The 18,313-nt window shown below is 48.8% G+C and overlaps 1 protein-coding gene across 1 annotated transcript in view; it reads right to left on the reverse strand.

The window, feature by feature from the left end:
* The window catches only part of RFTN1 (raftlin, lipid raft linker 1), a 195,116-nt gene that overhangs the window by 41,270 nt on the left and 135,533 nt on the right, over positions 1-18,313 (reverse strand). Inside the window, exons 5-6 of the mRNA XM_045903855.3 lie at positions 16,455-16,794; positions 8,329-8,532 (exon numbers count right to left, since the gene is read on the reverse strand). Of these exons, the coding sequence (XP_045759811.1) occupies positions 8,329-8,532; positions 16,455-16,794 (544 nt within the window). The remainder of the gene's footprint in view (positions 1-8,328; positions 8,533-16,454; positions 16,795-18,313) is intronic.

Raw genomic sequence — 18,313 nt, forward strand, 5'->3', positions numbered from 1 at the left:
CCTGAGAGGGGGCCCTGCTAAGATCAGCAGAATTGCCTCATGGAGTGGCTCAGGCCAACCCACAAATATGACAGAATAAATCATTACTGTTTTAAGCCAATGACTCTGGAGTGGTTTGTTGCCCAGCATTATTGTGGCAAAAGCTGACTGATGCAATGCCCAACCTAAACCTAAAAAATAGGAGACGGGTATACTTTTGGTTGGCTTGGGGGTATTCTTGATTATTCCAGAACGATAGAGAGGCCTGACCAGCTCAACAAACCACAGCTGTGAGAGTAATTCCTGGAGTACAGCAGCCTTATCCAGATACTATTCTAACCTGACAGGATAATACTCCATTTCAAGTAAGAGCAATGTAAGTTAATCAACACCATGCTCCAGTTTCTTATTTGTTTCCTTAAATGAGAGACTGTTATCAAAGAGCTTTAGCCAAAGTGCTAAGCTTGCCTCTCTCATCTGCTCTGCTAAAAAGTCTTCCCCAAGTGTTTGCTCGATGCCCCCCTAAGAGACGTTTTACAGAGATAACCAGGGAAGAACAGGGCTCCTCTTCAGCTGAACCACATTACAAGTATTTGGGGCTTCAGGATAAGATGGACCATCGTCAAGCTCACTTTTAAAGTTCCGGGTAACAAAGATCCAGCTGGAGCTCCTGCCACAGTAGGAATGCCCTATAGAACCACTTTGAATAAAGCTTTCCCGAGTCCTGACCTGGGGATACTCGAGACTAGAACAGACTCAATGATTCCCTCAGGATTATACCAACAGAGCACAAATTCCCACAAGGCTTCTACCAAAAGATGTTCTCTCCAATTTCCAAAGTCTTTACATACAAATCTCCTCAACGGAAAAGCTGCAAGCCCTTAAAAGTTGCCTACCATGTCCTTGACGTACTAGAGAACATGCTCTGACAGAATTATGATGATGTGTATTCAGCCTGCCAACAGCCCTGCACAGCAGAGCTGGGGTCCAGAAGGGGGAAGGAGTCACTGCCGCTCAGCCAGACTTCCTTCCCCTCCTTCCTCCCAGGTCACAGGCCTGGAAGGACGACTGTGTGGTCAGTGGAGAGAGGTATGGCCAAATGTGGGCTGTGAAGTTGGAATAAACCAGGTCCTTATTTACCAGCTGTCTCATCCACTGTCGGCTCTCCAGCCTCTCAGCCCACCACTCTGCTATTCTGAATCCAGAGTGCTGATTCACTTACTTAACTATGAAGCAAGTTCAGAATGGCTGTCAAAATTTGATCATCTGTAACAGCAAAAAAGTCAATGAACCACAGAGAGCAGACAGCTGGGCTTTTAAAGAGCCCCTTGTTTTGACGGCCTCGTCCACTCTCCATCTCCTCATTCCCTTCGCTGTCTCAGCCATGCTGTAATGTGCACCGAGTTGGGTATAAATAGGTCTAGCTTAGAGGGAAGGCTCCCAGTGTAAAAGGTTAAATCACCCTACATCTATGGAAAACACTCCATTATCACTGCATTTTTTATTAAAGTAAAGATGCTTCCCTACTGTGCACAGAGAGCTATTTGCCCTGGTATTGTATAAATATTTGATGCCGGTCTTTTGGCAAAAGGCCACCTTAACATTCCAAGCTTGTGATTTACAAGAAGGATGTGCAAAAAGGAGATTTGCCCTATTATTCCAAGAAGTAAATTCTGGGGGGCAACCGCTCTTCCCCCGCAGCCTCTGGGACTTAGCGAGCTAAGCTTCGGGCTTATCCTCATGGTGTTCTCCAAAATCCAGCTAGAAACGTGCACAAGGTGACAAGTGGTCAATGTATGTGGTCTAGTTTTGCGGGATGAAATAAAAAGTCACCATTCTCCTTTTAACGAGCTAGACTGGACTATATTGTCCCTACTGGGGTACCCAGCCTAAGAGATTTCCTTGGGTCTCTGAGAGCCCCTGTTCCCCATCAGAGGCTGCTTACAGCACCACCCTGGTGCCAGGAATGGTGTGTGCCAACTGCATAACCATAACTGTGCATGCTGTCATACCGACCTGCAACCCCCACCGTAAATGGGGTCACTGGTCACCCAACCCCACGTCATGGTACCATGCTGCTCCCCAACCATAATACCAAGCCCAATTGACTGACATTATCAAAAGAGTGAGCAGGCCTACTGCCTCCCTCCTCCCGAGCCCTCATGGCTGCTCCTGGCCTGCCTGAGTGACCTAGAGGAGGTATTCCCCCTCTTCAGTTACAGCAAGGTGAGCCTGCAAGTGCAGAGCCATTTGGCCAACCAGACAGGGAAGAAATGCGCTGGTGCAGGGCTTGCTGGTTGTGAGGCATGAGACCAGGCACAGTTGACAGTTTCTCATTGAATCTTTCCCCCAAATCTGCAAGGCGACTCACTCCCTCTTAGTGAGTGAGTGAATGGTAGGCCACAGAAGTTCAATCATGTGTCCATGTTCAAACGGAACTCAGGGGCCAAACTAGATCTAAAATGTGGTTTGTTTGATTCCAAAGCCTATGCCGTTTCAATCATGGACAGAGAGTCACTGAGCTACCACTCTATGCTGGGCGCTGAGGCTCCAGCTGGGGGTCATGATGCCCAGCCCGGGTTCCTAGCCTTGCAGAATTACCTGACCACTATACCATATTCCACGCTTGGTGTTTCGGGTGGCGTCTTAGTGGAGTCACAGTGAGACTGGCCTTAGGGCTTCAGTTTGGGGTTAAATCTGTGCAGATGGCATGACTTCCTCTATGGGACAAAAAATAAAAACATACTTGGACGTGGATCAGTTGTACATATCAACACAAGAGATCGTGTACAGCAATGAGAAAAAAATGATCTGCAATTACGTGTAAAAATGTGGATGAATCTCACAAATACAGTGAGTGAAAGAAGCCAAACACAAGAAGGGCATTCATTCATATATTCCATTCATATAAAGTTTACAACTCATCTCTGGTGTTTCAAGTTGCGACTACGGTCACTCCCGGGGGGTAGGGACTATAAGGGGCATGAGGGGGGCTTTTAGGGGGGCTGGTATATTCTCTTTCTTGCTCTGGAGCTGGTTACATTGTAGAAATCTACTGGGCTATATCTTTAAAATGGGCATAGTTTTTCTGTATGTGTGCAATACTGCAAAAAAAGTTCATTCGAAGGGGCGCCTGGGTGGCTCAGTCGTTAAGCGTCTGCCTTCGGCTCAGGTCATGATCCCAGGGTCCTGGGATCGAGCCCCGCATCGGGCTCTCTGCTCCACGGGAAGCCTGCTTCTCCCTCTCCCACTCCCCCTGCTTGTGTTCCCTCTCTCTCTGTGTCTCTCTCTGTCAAAAAATAAATAAAGTCTTAAAAAAAAAAAGTTCATTTGAAGATGTGCTATGGATACAAGGGAAAATGCATTTATGGCATAAGGAAACTCTCCCCCCAACATTGGTGAGTGGCTCCTCTGAAATAGGAGCCATGCCTATAATCAGTAGGCCAAACATTCCCAGAGATGGCCATGTTCCAAGGGAGTGGCTGCTGGAAGCACCTGGAACTGCCTCATCTCCCTTCCTTTCCATTCCGCCTACACCTAGCTCTTCAATCCCCCAGGCTCCTGTGATGCGCACTCTAACACCAGCTTCTCCCCTCATCTCCATCGGCATTACTGAACATCATCCGGAAACTTTTATCGATCACCTTCTGTATACGGTGCGTGGTTTACAACCCCTGGGGTGCTAAGAAGTATAGGACGCAGAACCCACCCGAGGGCTTGTAAGTATGTCTGTATAAAACATGTATCTCTATGTGTATTTTATTTGAAATAGGTACATTTTTTACAGGTGTATTTTGCAAATATAAAATAATGTAGGTTATGCTAGGCATCAAAAAAGATGATAAAAATACCAAATGCCATTTGGATTTAGATGCGGACGTTCTCGGGGAAGACAATCTTTCAAAAGGCTAGCAAAGGAGAGCCATCTAGGTATAACGTGTCTTCTGGTGAGGTGCAGCGTGTAAAACCCAACATCATCTGGAATGTACTGCAGTCACAGTGCTTCATTTATCAAGGCCTTAGAACGAAATGCCAGTTTGCAGGATATAGAGGCTAGAGAATTAGGTAAATGACATCACGAGGCACAGACCGGACAAATAATGCAGGACATTCTGCAGCGTAAGAGGCTGGGTTTATTTCAAGCAGTGAAGGTCATAAAGAAATGACTCTTTTAGGTCAAAGAGAAGTGAGGCCATGGTCACCATATGCAGCACAACCTGGTGGACTGGATTCTGGTCTGAACCACCCGCTGCAAAGGACATTTTGGAAACAACAGAAAACATCTGAATGTGGGCTGGGTAAGGATGATACTGCCAGAGATGTAAGGACTGTGGGGCAGGAGAGGGTGAGGGGAGGGCCGGGGGAGTGAGGGAAGGAGAGTCAGGACAGGGCCAAGGGAGCATGGCGCGAGGGCAGGGGGAGGTGGGGACGAGGATAGGGCAAGGGTAGAATAAGGAATGCAGAGCAAGGGCAGGGCCAGCCAGGGGACAAAGGGAGGACCCGCGCGGGCAAGGAGCATTGGTAGCCAGTGATGGTGGCAGGGATTCTGCTGGCCTGGAGGCCCTTGGTTTTAAGAAAGCAGGCTCCTGGGGGGGTCTTCAGATGGTGGGCACCCAGGTCCACCTTGCCCTTCCCCTTGGGAATAGCCACCTGACTCCTCACCAATGGCAGAAGGATTCCCCTCCTGGCCTCTCCCACCCTCTGGAAGCAGAGATTCTGGTCTTTGTCTCACTGGGTGGTGTTTCTGTGTTTCTGTCCGCCCGGCTGTCTGACCTACCCCTGGACTCATCCACACAGGAGGCTGGCAACCCAGGTCCTGCTACCTCCCTAAAGGTGACTCTGGAGCTCCCCTCCCTTCCCCAGGGCCACCAAGGCCTCCCTGGGAGGCTAAACCTCTTGCCAACACGGTCATTTCTTTTACCTCCTCCTCATGTTCCTTTTCCCTCCCTTTCCCCTTCTTTCATCCTACTACTTTCTTGCCACTTACTAACCTTGGCAATGCCTTAACCACTCTGTGCCTCAGTTTCCACAGCCGTGCCACAGGGATAACAACAGTAGCTGCTTCACTGAGTTATGGGGATTAAATGAGTTCCTATGTTTGAACTGCTTAGACCAGCACCAACACAGAGTAATTGCTAGGTGTCAATTAGCATGATTATGCTTCACTTTTATCTGTGTTTTGGCTTGCCAGGGCCCAAGGGCACAGTCTCCCCAGCCCAAGACACCTGGTCCTTCTAAGGCTTAATAATTGACCCTAGCAGAGGAGCCTAGAGACTCAGCAAAGGCCCAAATTTAAGGACCATTCAAGTCTTTCCATGTCCTGGGGGTAAAGGCTTGAAAACAGAAGCTGGAGTCTTAACTGAATAATTCAGGCTAAAACATCACCCTGTTTATGGGACAAAGTTCTCATGAGTTTTATGACTCTGTGGGAGGCGCCTGGGTGGCTCAGTTGGTTGGGCGACTGCCTTCGGCTCAGGTCATGATCCTGGAGTCCCGGGATCGAGTCCCGCATCGGGCTCCCTGCTTGGCAGGGAGTCTGCTTCTCCCTCTGACCCTCTTCCCTCTTGTGCTCTCTATCTCTCATTCTCTCTCTCTCAAATAAATAAATAAAATCTTTAAAAAAAAAAAATGACTCTGTGGGAAATATTTCAGAGTACAAATATCCATTTAAGAATCAAGACTGGTGTTTTTCCAGATGGTAAACAGCTTAAAGATGTGCTTCCAACTCTGCCAGGTTTACTTGTAAGGACACTAACTATCTTATTAGAAATAGGTCCCTTTTTAGAATTATGATCAGCTTGCCTTTTTTTTTTTTTAATTCTGGGAAAAGAGCATATGCATATTTCATCCCTGGCCAACAGAAAACTTGGGCTTTTCCAGAGCAGAAACACCCTAACCCACTGAGCATTACTCCCAAGTCACATTCCCCTCCCATCCGAAGCACACAGGGTGAAATTGCATTTGGATTTTGAGTGGGTTTAAATAAATGTTGTTCTGAGAATGTTGCAGCCATCCCCGAGACCAAGCCGGGCAGCTGCGGTGGAGCTTGGGGCTCGGCTTCCAGTTGCACTTGCCAGGGGAAATTTCATGTTCTGTCTTCCAGGCAGAAGGGCTGAATTTCATGCAGCTAAAGCCAAGGGAGGATATAACAGCATTTCAAACACTCCAGTCAAATCTGAAGAAAAAACTCTATGAATTATCTGTGTTTTTGGACTCGAGGTCAGAGAACAGGGTAGGAGGAAGGAGGAGGGAGTGGCCTTGATTGCCAAAGCCATAATGGCCCAAAAGATGATAAATGGCATTGTGAACTTTCGAGGTGTCCTCAGCTTGCCGCAGACATGCTGGGCAGCAGGACCAGAAAAAATTTCCCTTTTGACACCTGAATTCTCCAAAGCGGGGCTGCCTATGTAGCCGCTCTGCTCAGTGAGTCACTGAACATCTTTAAGATGTTAGTACAACTAACCATCAGTTTCCCAGGGAGATATTTAAAAGGGCGTATGGCCACAGAGAGCCTCTACGGGCCTAAGGGGAAATAAAAGGAGTCGTTGACACCACCCAAGATGGGTGATGGGGCATCCCCGCAGGAGGCAGGAGCGAAGGGGCTCCTCCCCGGCCTCCCCTAAGGCCAGTGAATCAAGGCTGTAAACATCTGTTGCAAGTAGATGCCACTAGTGTTTTATGGTGCATCTCAAAACAGACTGCGATGTTCTCTGGCCTCCAGAACCTCCCCAAGGCCCCAGGGAAGGCTTCCTTGTACAGAGGGAGGCTACCAACCTTGCTAGCAGAGAGCCAACTTGGCTCTTCATTAGTTGTATTAATGAAATGCATACCCTAGAACCACACCAATATACAACTAGCCACTAAGAACATACAGTAATTTATATTTATGTGCTTTGAAGTGGTCAAGAGCCAGTGTGGCTGGTGGCTACCATGTTGGACAGCACAGATACAGAACTTTCCTATCATCACAGAAAGTTCTGTTGGGCAGTGCTGCTTGACAGTATTCTGAACGAGCCAGCCACCTTTCTTACATCATTCACCCATTCCACAAATGGTTCTGGCCCCTTATACTTACAGTGCTTGCTGCTATCGTATTAACGTGTTAACATGAGATACAGATATTTAGATAGGAACAAGGGACTCGCATCCAAAATTAAGACCTGTCTGTGCTGTACAGTGTTCCAAGGCTTCTGATGATTTAAAGCGTGTACCTTCCGAATTAAGACTGATGTCTCTTCCGCAGATGTTTGCTGGCATTTCAAGGATTGCAAATAAGGTAGAATCCAAACTCTGTTCCTGACTCTGCTAATTCTTGGAGAGAAAACTGCTCGACAACCAAGACACGGTGCTGTCAATTCCCCCTGCCAGCTTCGGCTGGGATCAACAGATTTGGTGTTACATTTCACTTAGGCATCCTGCTGACTGGTAGCCCTCAGGATCCTAACATGCTGGCATGTTGGCCCCACTCCCCAGACTGCCTCCCAGCTTTGCTGCACCCTAGTGACTCAGCCTGCCATTGTGTTAACCCCAAACCCTTTCTTTGCCTGACACACTTCCCCGCTGTGGGCACACCCTCTCTCTGCCTTAGAAGAGCGGCCGTCAATAGGGCTACTCCATGCAGCCACCCCCAGAGGGAACTCATTACTGAGGAGGGGGCACTGGGTGCCGTGAGACCCAGAGACAGTGTGTGTCTCTACAGAGCTTACAGAAACGAGGCAGTTCGATTCGCTTCCCTGGGGTTAATTCCAAGGTGCTTCTGCTGCTACTTCCAACAGTAATAGTGTCTACAAACAATTTGCACTTTTGGAGTGGCATGATCCCAGGGGGTAATTAACAAACGGGAAATCATCTTTTTAAAAGGCTTTAAAAGCAACATGGATTGGAGGCCACCATCAAAAACACAGAATCATTGGGCGCCTGGGTGGCTCAGTTGGTTAAGCGACTGCCTTCGGCTCAGGTCACAATCCTGGAGTCCCAGGATCGAGTCCCGCATCGGGCTCCCTGCTCGGCGGGGAGTCTGCTTCTCCCTCTGACCCTCCCCCCTCTCATGTGCTCTCTCTCATTCTCTCTCTCTCAAATAAATAAATAAAATCTTAAAAAAAAAAACAAAAACACAATCATTTCCCTTTTGCTGTCATTTTAGAAGATACCTGGCTGACTCCTAGAAAGGTTCAGGGGGCACAGGTGGTGGGTTTTGTAGACAATTCCTCCAAATGCGTTAAGGAGAAATCAAATGCAGCGAGTTTATCAGCTGCGGAGCTTTCTGAATGGGGCAGGCTCCGAAGGCGGGCTAAGATGAAAAGAGAAGCAGAGTTGGTGAGGGCCGCCCAAGGTTTGTAACTTGCATACCATTGACCATGCCAAGGTAGAAGACCGCATTCACCAGCATGCCTCCTTTCCGGAAGTGGTCACTCATGTGCTCTAACCAGTTGGCGTCCAAGCCGCTCACCGTCTGGCCGTTCCTGGAGACCCGGAGAGGAATGCTGACGGGATAGTATTGCCGGCATTTCTGATGGCTCTTCGGTTTGTTGAAAAGGGCGAGGATCTCCATTTCTGTTGGGATTTGTAAAGGAAGTGGGAGAGAAGAGGTCAAACAGTGATAAAAACCTGCCTCCTCGGGTCTAGTGGAGCCTCTTAGGAGCTTGGAGAAACGCTGTCAGAGGTAAACTCTCTGTTAGGGTGCACTGTTGCCAAATAATAACACCTGATTCCAGGTTGTAAGTTAGGGAGGCTTGAAAGGGAAATGGACGTCAAAGGTTGAGCTTCCAGTGGGGGACGTGGGTTTTGAATCTGGCATATGATGATGAACAACTGTTATCTGGGATCAGTTTGTACAGTCAGGTGTCTGTGAAGACATTGTAGACATTTCTAGGAACTCATACAGAGGTGTTTTGGGGGGGAAAAAGTGGACATATTTGGGTAAGAGCTGGTCTTTTTTAAAAAGGTGCATATACAGAGACACATAAAAATAAAAATACTGCTTTAATTCCAGGAACCTTGTACACCCCTGAACTCACTATTTATAAACTGCAGCGGTGTTTCCTGGGGCCAAAACCATAATACTTAATCAAGCACATCAAAAACACACCATTGATATGTAAAAATAAGTATGTTCCCATAAATGGGGGTTCCTGCCTGGAGTGGTAGGTAGATGGCACCGGGAGTGGAGCTCTGAGCTTTTCCTTCCTTCATTTATAGCTCAGTTCTTCAAAAATCAATACTCACTACCACCCGGCAGCTGACCCGCGCCAGCCGTACGTGCTGCTGGCCACGAGCGAGAAGCATCGGCCTCGAGGAACAAATACCTGGAATTTCAATCTAAGTCTTGAAGGTCTATTTTTGTGTTACTCATTTAGTCAAGCAATCAGAGTTTACTCAGCTTAAAAAGCTTTGCTCACACAGGCTAGTCAGGAATATGCTTTGGTTTCCAAAAATATCTATTGGAATAATAAGAAAATCCCCACCCTTCTTTCAAAGAAATATTTTAAAGGTCGTAAACAATGGTTGACATTAGCAAAAAGGACACAGCACACTCATGCTCCCTGCAGGGGAGACCGGGCCTCGTTCCACAGTCTGGGACGCGGTCTCCCACACTTCAGTCTCTCACAATTTTGCAGTATCCAAACATTAGCTGAATTATTATTCTTTTAAGCACAATCACTGTCCTTTAGTTAAATAAATGAATTTAAAAAGGAAACTTTGCTTCATGACCAAACAGCTACCACTTGCTATAAACAGAAGGGAATGATGAGGCACATTAACACCAAATATGTCCATCCACACAACATCTAAAATTATCCCAATAGGTATTGTATTCCAGGCAAAGGAAGTCTTTTACAGCTCTATCTGAGCAAACAGCAGCCGAGATCTCTGGGGAGCAATGCCAGGCCATGACACTTTGTCATCAGCAAGAGTTAAGCTACCGGGGGGACCATTTCAGGTCTTCCATTGGATAGAACCAATTAGGAAAGAAAGGTGCCCATCTTCAAAAGTGGCCACCTGGATTTTAAACAACCGAATCTGGCCTATTTATGATCCCCACTCCAAATTACCTTTCTCAGTCCACTCACCTGACTCAGGAAGCCACCTCTCACCAGTAGATGCTTTCACGCAAGAAATTAGGTCTTGGTGTACGGAGGTGGTAATCACTAGACTATATTCATGACTTTGAAATACACACTGGAGGAATGGAGTCGAGCAAAGGAAGGCTTGTAATGGAGCGGAATCAAGCAATGGATTGGAACTAAGGGGGACAGGATGTGAACTACAGGATCAGGCCTTGTCCAGTCCTTACGTGCTAGGGGTTCAAATAAAAGCCCCAGCTACTAAAGACAAGAAGATAAGCGATGCTTTAGTGAGTCCCTGACTTCATCTGGATTTCTTCCAAAGCAAACCCTGTAAGTTTCTGAGTGCCAGTAGTTTATTTGGGACGTGATCCCAGGAAACAGAGCGAGGGAGTAGGGGTAGGAAATAGGGAAGCGAGGGAAGCCAGTGAAGGGTGCATTAATGAGCAGGTTACTGCTATAGTAATTGGGACTCAGTTAACAGAGGCCCCTGAGACACTGTACAGAATACACCTCAGATTGCCTTACCAAGGCGCAAGGAAGCCTGGGCATTTATCCTCAGGAACTGAGAGCCACTCCTGAGGTAGGAATTCCCTGGGGTTGTCCGGCCTGCTGGGGCATGTTCCCATTCCAGAGAACGCCTGCAGGCAGAGGCTAAGCCCACTGTCCTCAGGTGACCCCAGGGTGGGCCAGAGCACCAATCATCACAGTCTGCTCTAGTCAAGCACAAACACATAGAGATTAAAAAGAAAAAGAAATCACAGCCTCTGCACGGGAGAGGCGAGTGGAGAATTTGACCACGGCCAAAGTCCAAAAACACATGACAACACTTTATCACCCAGAAGGATCCCCCACTCACATGGCAAGACAGAAACACAACTTTCCCAAATGCATAATGAAACAGAAAAAGGGGAAGGGGGGCTGCTGGACGTGGGGTGAAGGGAAGGCAGAGACTGCCAGACAAGGTAGACAGCGCGGTGCTCACAGAGCCCCAGCCCTCCCATCAGGATCTTCCCCAGGGAAGAGGGCTGAAGCCAGAGACAGAAATAAATTTGTCAGGAAGGGAAGGAAATGCTGCTGGACTCAAGAGCCTCCAAAGCATTAGTAGCGATGAAATATTGGGAGAAACCTGATTTCAGATGCGTAACCCTTTAGTTAATTCCCCTTTCCCGCTGGAGCCCTGGCCACAATCCTCTCACTACTCACATGGAAACCGGCCAAGAGAAACTGTCCCCAAATGATGCCCTTTGATGTTTTAATATTCTGATTCTCCAGCACACATCATCACATGAGCAGGCACTGAGGGTTCCAAAAAGAAGTCCCAAGTTTGTTTAAATTTTCTCAGCTGCTCTGTGACTCTGCCATGACCCCAGCTGGAAGATTTTTCCAGACATGGGACAGAAAGTCCCAAAGGAGGGGGAAAGGCATTGTTTCTGAGAATGTTCTGAGAACAGCTGAAGAATCAGACTGGCAGAGCACCCAAGGAGCATCAAGACGGTCTTGCCTTTTATTTTTATTTGTCTTCGTGTCTTTCTCTTCCTCCCTGACACAGGGGGAGCTTGCCTCATGCTATTTAGATCCCCCCGTGCAGAAAAGTCCCTGTAATATGACAGGGGATACATACATGTTTGTTGGATTGACCTGAGCCAGACAAGTGCAACAAGCTAGGGGAGGAGGAGGGATCTTGGGGCCTCCTGGGTGCTGCCAGCCTGATAGCCAGGCCCGCTAGGGCCTTGCTAAGCTCCTCAGGAGCAGGAAGGAAAGAGGGAGATGCCCAGTTCTGAAGCCCATGCCAGGCAGTGGGGATTTAGGCACAGGACAGAAGTCTGCAGTCTGTCTGCAAGTAAGGCCCCAGGGAGCCTGTGATTGGCAGGGAGCAGGCAAGCTGGTTGGGTCCGGGTGTTCCAAGAGACCTCCAGGCTGGAGGGAGGAGAGAGTTCAGCGTCTGGCTACAGCATGGGCCTCCAAGGGCTAGAGTGGGAGGAGGAGGAGGCTGGTGAGTTGGCTGGGTGGGAAGGAACATGTGGGAGTCGGACTTGACCTGGTAGTTGGACTGAGTGGGAGCTAAGGTCTGCTGAGGTCACAGGCAGGGGGGCTCAGATGAAAGGTTTGCACTGGGAAGCAGGGCTGTGGGCTCTGTGGTGGGACAAGAGGGCAGAAGGGCCTGGAGCCCATCCAGATTCCTGAATCTGAGAGAAACTGCTTCAGACTTCTGTCAGGCGCGGGTACGACCAGCAAGGCACATCTGGGCCTGGGTGGGGCCTGTTTGTGAGGACAAAGTAGGGGAACCACGGCATACGCAGGGCTCCACGGGAATCCCCTGGCAAGGACAGCGGTAGCCACGGGCACTTTCACCTCCACCATCTGATGTGATTCTCCCAGCCCACGCGAGGGGCCACATCGGTTCTATGCCCAGAAACCTTAAGCGGATCCCCCAGGCATCACAAGCTGGAAAGTGGCAAAGCCAAGAGTCTTTCCAACCCTAAACCTTGCGCTGTTCCCAAATCTAACAAGAGGCTAATTTCATCAGTACACAGAAAGCAGGAGCTGCTGCCCACAGCTGGGAGCTCAACAGCTCTTTGATAATGGACTGACTGAAAGGCCAGAAAGATGGTGGCAGGTGGCAGATCCGGGAGGAGGCAGAACCACAGGGTAGAACCATCCTGGGGGCACGGGGAGGGGAGGGCGCTGGCCCAGCGCGGGAGGGGGGCCACATATCAGAAAGGCCACACTCAGGAGGATACCTCCTCCCCCCCCACACACAGTTAGCTGGCTGCCAGGAAGGCCTACTGAATAAAATACAACTGAGGTCACTGGCTCAGGTTTCTGGCTGGCATTTCTAAGCATTTTAAGTGACTAGGCACAGGATAGGAAGGGCAGCGCTTGGAAGATGTTTGATAATTATTTCAGTGACAGTGAGAACAATCTGAATTTGTGTGGACCTTTCTGGCCTCCTTGTTTCTCTGACTGAAGATGTTGCAACAGAGACGCTGAGGGAAGGACAGACAGGAATGTTGCAGGCCAGGAGAGAAGTGACAGGTGGACATCTGGGGCGCCTTCTGAACCTTTCCCTGCACAGGCCTTCCCCACCTGGCCTGTTCATTACAGATGAAGAAAGCATGCTCCCATCAACAGAAATGCATCACAAGGGGCCATTTGTGCTCTTCTGAGCAGAGCTGCTGGGGATGCTGTGTGTTCACCATAAGGCAGGGGCAAGTGTGGGAAGGGCAGCGTCCAGGAGTGGGGCCCCGGGCTGTCCCTGCACCAGCTCAGCGGATCCCTGTGCAGCAAGGACACTGAACCCTCAGGAAATTCTCCAGGACCAGGAAATAAGTCAATGATCAGGAAGAGAACCACATGATGGGTCTCCAGAGGGACCTGCATGGGCAAGGAGAACATAACCTCTGGATCAGAGCGGCCGTTCAAGAGCCCACGGGGTTGGGGAGGGCCCGCATGCCCTGTGTCTGGATGGCGAATTCGCTGGCGAGCCCTATGTGAGCAGTTGCAGCCTAGACCCGGCTCCCCTAGGCCTCCTATAAAGGAAATAAATTAAACAAGGGGAAGGAGGGGGAAAGAGGGAGACTCCCTCTGGATTTTTTTTAATTGTCTTGCTGTGATTGCCTATTTAAGCCCACCTGGCAGAAAGAGGAGTAAAAACACTTCACCCTCCTTAGGGGCCCTGAGAGAAAGGCAAGCTGAAAGCTGAGCAAGCAGCAGGGAGGTGAAGCTGGGAGGATGCGGGGGGCAGGGTGATGGTGCAAGGAAATGGTAAGACTTCTCAGGAAAGAGATTTAGGAGAGAAGCTGGGGTCAGGTGAAGGCCATGATCAATGCTGACAGGGCCCCTGCCTGTCCGGCCTTCGGGAGGCTGGATGCTCAAGCTAGGAGATAAAATTTCACTACATAAGGGCATGGAAGGTGATTTTCCTTATCTGCGAAACGGGCTTAATAATCACATCCGCCATCATAAAGCTGTTGTGAGGCACCATCAAGATGGCACATCGGAAGAACTTAGACCGGTTCACCCAGAGAGATGCCACCATCGTGACTGCTGTCTGCCCATCCCCCTCAAGGCATGTATTTGCACCAGTAATGCCTGTGTGTTCATGAACTGATGAAACAAGTCCAAAGGCTCATTTATGCCACGCAGCGAGGAATAAAGGATAGCAACGAGCTGCCAAAATTTCAGAGACCTGAAATAAAAACAGTTCACACTTAGAGTCAAGCAGTGCTGAGTGCCTTAAATGTACCCCTCACTTAACCTTTCAACAAGAAACTATTGTTCCGTCTCTATTTACCAGGGTAAGAAACTGAAGCACAGGAGGGTAACTTGCCCAAGACTGCCTAGGTAGAAGGTGGCAAATGGAATGGATATAAGTGGAGTCTAGATTCTTAAAGTTTATTGAGAGGGAGAGGGAGAGAAAGAGAGAGCACCAGCAGGTGGGAGAGGGAGAGGGAGAAGCAGGGGAGCCCGACCCGGGGCTGGATCCTGGGACCCCAGGATCACGACCTGAGCTGAAGGCGGACACTTAACCGACTGAGCCACCCAGGTGCCCCCAGAGTCTAGGTTCTTAACCACAGTGCTACCTGCCTCTCAATGACTCCTGCCTTTTTCTCCTGGAGGGCCTATGCCTGCCCTGAACCTTCATCCTTGCACGCTCCTCCAAGGAGGCCTATCTTCCTTCTGGGGATTCAGAGCAACACATCCAGCCCAACACCAATGACAAGATGCAAGTTTCTGGGATAAGACTTAGACATGCATCAGGAGGCACACACAGGGTCTCAGCTACTCTGGAGGGAGCAGAAGTCCACCTCAAACAGTGTAAAATGAGACATTTTACACTTCAGTACATATTTAAGAGGGATCCAGACCTTGATTAAACAACAGTCATAATATAGCCCAGAATGGAGGCCGTGCCAATCTCCCCCTCTAAATCAACTTTGTAAAGAAGCCCAGAATGAACCATCCCACAGTTTCCTTTTCAGGAAGTACTGACCTAATATAACAAAAGAAACTGTTCCACCTTCTTTTCTATCCTCAAAGCATAAACTGTTCCTCATCATTAATAAGAGGCTAATTTTGGATCCCCTGGGTGGCTCAGTCGGTTAAGCAACCAAGTCTTGATCTCAGCTTAGGTCATAATCTCAGGGTTGTGGGATCGAGCCCTACGTCAGGTTCCATGCTCAGCAAGAAGTCGACTTGTCCCTCTCCCTCACTCCTCCCCCTACCCTCTCTCTCTCTCAGATAAATAAATAAATAAGAGGCAATTTCAAGAATCAGTAAGTGAATAATAACATTAACCAGGAAGATTAAGGCTAAGGAGAAAGGCCTCTCAAGGCCTGGGGATCTCTTGGCAGTCTTGTTGCTTGTGCACCTTCCAAAGGCTGGAAGAGGCCACGAAGCTCATACGAGTGCCCGACTCTAAGGAAATAGCTGGATGCTAGATTCTTCCAGAGAAAGATGAGGAAAGGGAATTACAGGGAAATGGACAGAAACTTCACTCACCATAAACTGAGGGCCTCAGTAAATCTTGTTAGTCTATGAGCATCTCACACACGGGAGACCGAGTAGAGAGGTATAATGGATGGTGGTTAAGGCAGCTGGGCTCACAGACCAGCTCTGCCAGTTTCCAGCCTGGGTGAAGATTTACTCTCCAAGCCTCAGTCTACTCAGCTGTAAAATGGGCAACGATACCACAGCAGACCCACATCACAGTGCTATAGAGAGAACTAAGAGATCAGTCATGTGAAGTGCTTCCTGGTGCAGGGCCTGGGACGCAGGAAGTACCAGTAACTGCTGGCTACTATCATCGTTGTTGTATTGTTATCTGGAACTGCCATCCTAACGTGCATGCTCTAGCGGCTGTTACAATGTAAGAGGATTCACATCTCGGGGGCCTCTCCCTGGCCATGTTCTCTCCACAGTGCTGATCCGTCAACTAGACACACTCGTGAAATCTGGTTCTTTACAGCCTAGTGAGTTGAATCACCAGTTTCCTGCACAATTCGTCCTCAAAACTGTCTTTCTTGATTTCTCTCTTTAGGGAGATACTCAAAGTAAATGTACCAGAAGTGGAGCACAGGTTCTGCATTGGTGCCTGGCACATGAACGCTTCCTGTGCTAAGAGCGAGGTTGTTTGAGGGCAGTGCAAGAGTGTGGGGATAAAACCCCTCAAGTTCTAGAATCCACTTCATATTTGAAGTCAATTTCATGTGGTTCTGCTGTCCCGGAAGTCACGATGGCGGTAAGCCATCAGTCAGGAGGCCCAGACAAATCCAGTTTCTCCTGCGGGATGGACTGCTGTCTGTACACTCTCATTCCATTTCTTTTTCCTAAAATGCCATGGGGATTACTGGAAAGCTGTTAGCCTCTCTGTAAGTGGGTCAAAAGCCCCTGTGCTGACATACTTACTTCCCGAGAGTGGCTCCTCACGCACTTCCAACAGGTCACCATCCGGCCCATCCAGAGCTTTGCTCATCCTGTGTGGAGACCATTCTGCACCGTCCCCTTCTCCGGGGGGCAAGCTGGGTTGCTCGGCAATGGGCGTCTCCCCTCTGGGGCCCTGGCCTGGCTCCTGGCCGCTGTCTGTCCCTGCCGGAGCGCCTGCGTCCTTGTCATCCCCGCACCTGCCCGGCTCCTTTTCCGCAGCTCTGGTGTCTTCTTGGGGCCTGCTGCCTGCTGACTTCACAGGGCAACCGTACTGAGGTATGACACCGACGAATTTCAGGCCCTGACTCGCAGCCTCCTGGACCTGTGAGGCAAACAAAATGAAGGGGACCGCGTGAATGGGATGTTCTATCAAAGGGGGACATGTGCAACATCCAAAACACCTCGCTGAAGGCCTCTGTGGATACTTGCGTCTGAACATGAAATCTCTCAAGGTGGCAGATGCTCCAAGTCCCCTGTAGGCAGTGGCCACACCCTAAGCCTGGCCCCACTCGGGACAGACAGCATGGGGCTTGCTCTTTTTAACTATGAAGCATGTGGTGAGACAGGGCTGAGATTACATCTCTTCGAAATACTGCATTAGTCCCCTACTGGTTATTTTTTTTCTAAGGGGCTGCAAGAAGGTTCTAAAGGATGAGTTGGAACAAAGTTTGAAAGAGGAAGTTCATTTTGGTAAGTTTATTTTTTTCATTATTATTTTTTTTTTCTGATGAATCACCTACTTCCTGCCAATCAGGCTACTGTATAATCCAGTAGGTCTATATAGCCATATACTAACTACCAGATGATATTTTATGACCCAAAGAGCTTCCTCTTTTAAACAATTGTTTTGGCAGAGAAGGGCGGAGGTGGGGAAAATCACCACTGTGTGAAAGCTGGTGTGCACGTTCCCCACAGTGGGGAAATCTGACCGACACCTGCTCCGTGGTGCTCTCCGCCTCAGCCAAAGGCACTCGAAAACCACGCTGGGCCCTCAGGTGTTGCTTGGGCAGACTCGTGACTCTCCAGCCATGGTATACACCATCCAGTCTCAGTCGCAGGTAACTTGCTTCTCACTTCCTGAGCCCCTGAGATGGGGGGGCTAATGGCCACGCAGAGTACGAAGGCACTTTAACTCGTCCCTCCCTGACAAATACCCCCAGGCAACTGAATTTAATAGTCGCAAGGGAAAGAAAAATGGAAAGTAAGAGCCTAATAAAATCAAGCAAGAGCCAGCCCAAACTAGGAAATCGGCTTTAGGGGACTTTCCTGGGGAGGATGCTCAGGTCATTTTACAGATAAATCAGAAAGTGAAGACCTCAGAGTTATATAAGTCTTAGTCACCAACCCCCGAGTTGATGAGCTCAGAAAATCTTGAGGCTTCTGCAGTGGTCATCCACCGTCATTTGAGAATTAGTAAGAAACGCCCTCATGGAGCTACTCTAAGAGACAAGCAAGCCAAGGCAGCCCTCCTTGGATGAACCGCCCTAACTTTAAGCCAAAGGTCATTTCAGTTCAACACTACACATTCTGGAAAGCAATCTAGAGCAATTACAAATGTACAGTCCAGTCTTTCTATAAAGTCTAGCCTGTGCTAGAAATAATGACAACAATAGTAGGAATTACCATCTAGTGCAGACCTGCTATGTCCCAGGCACTGTACTAGGCATTTTCCATAAATTCTTCTGTTTAATTCTTCAAAGACCATTACAAAAAAGAAACTTTCCATGAAACAAACCCCTTTCCATTCTGAAAATTCATTTTTCGCCCATTAATCTGTGATACCCACCTACTTTTAGAAATTGTTTTGGAAAGCTTCTGAAAGAAGACACAGGTAACAAAAG

The sequence above is a fragment of the Mirounga angustirostris genome, unplaced genomic scaffold (assembly GCF_029215605.1).
Source record: "Mirounga angustirostris isolate CCGP_5_RB_7025 unplaced genomic scaffold, mMirAng1.0.hap1 SCAF_1, whole genome shotgun sequence".
Lineage (NCBI taxonomy): Eukaryota > Metazoa > Chordata > Mammalia > Carnivora > Phocidae > Mirounga > Mirounga angustirostris.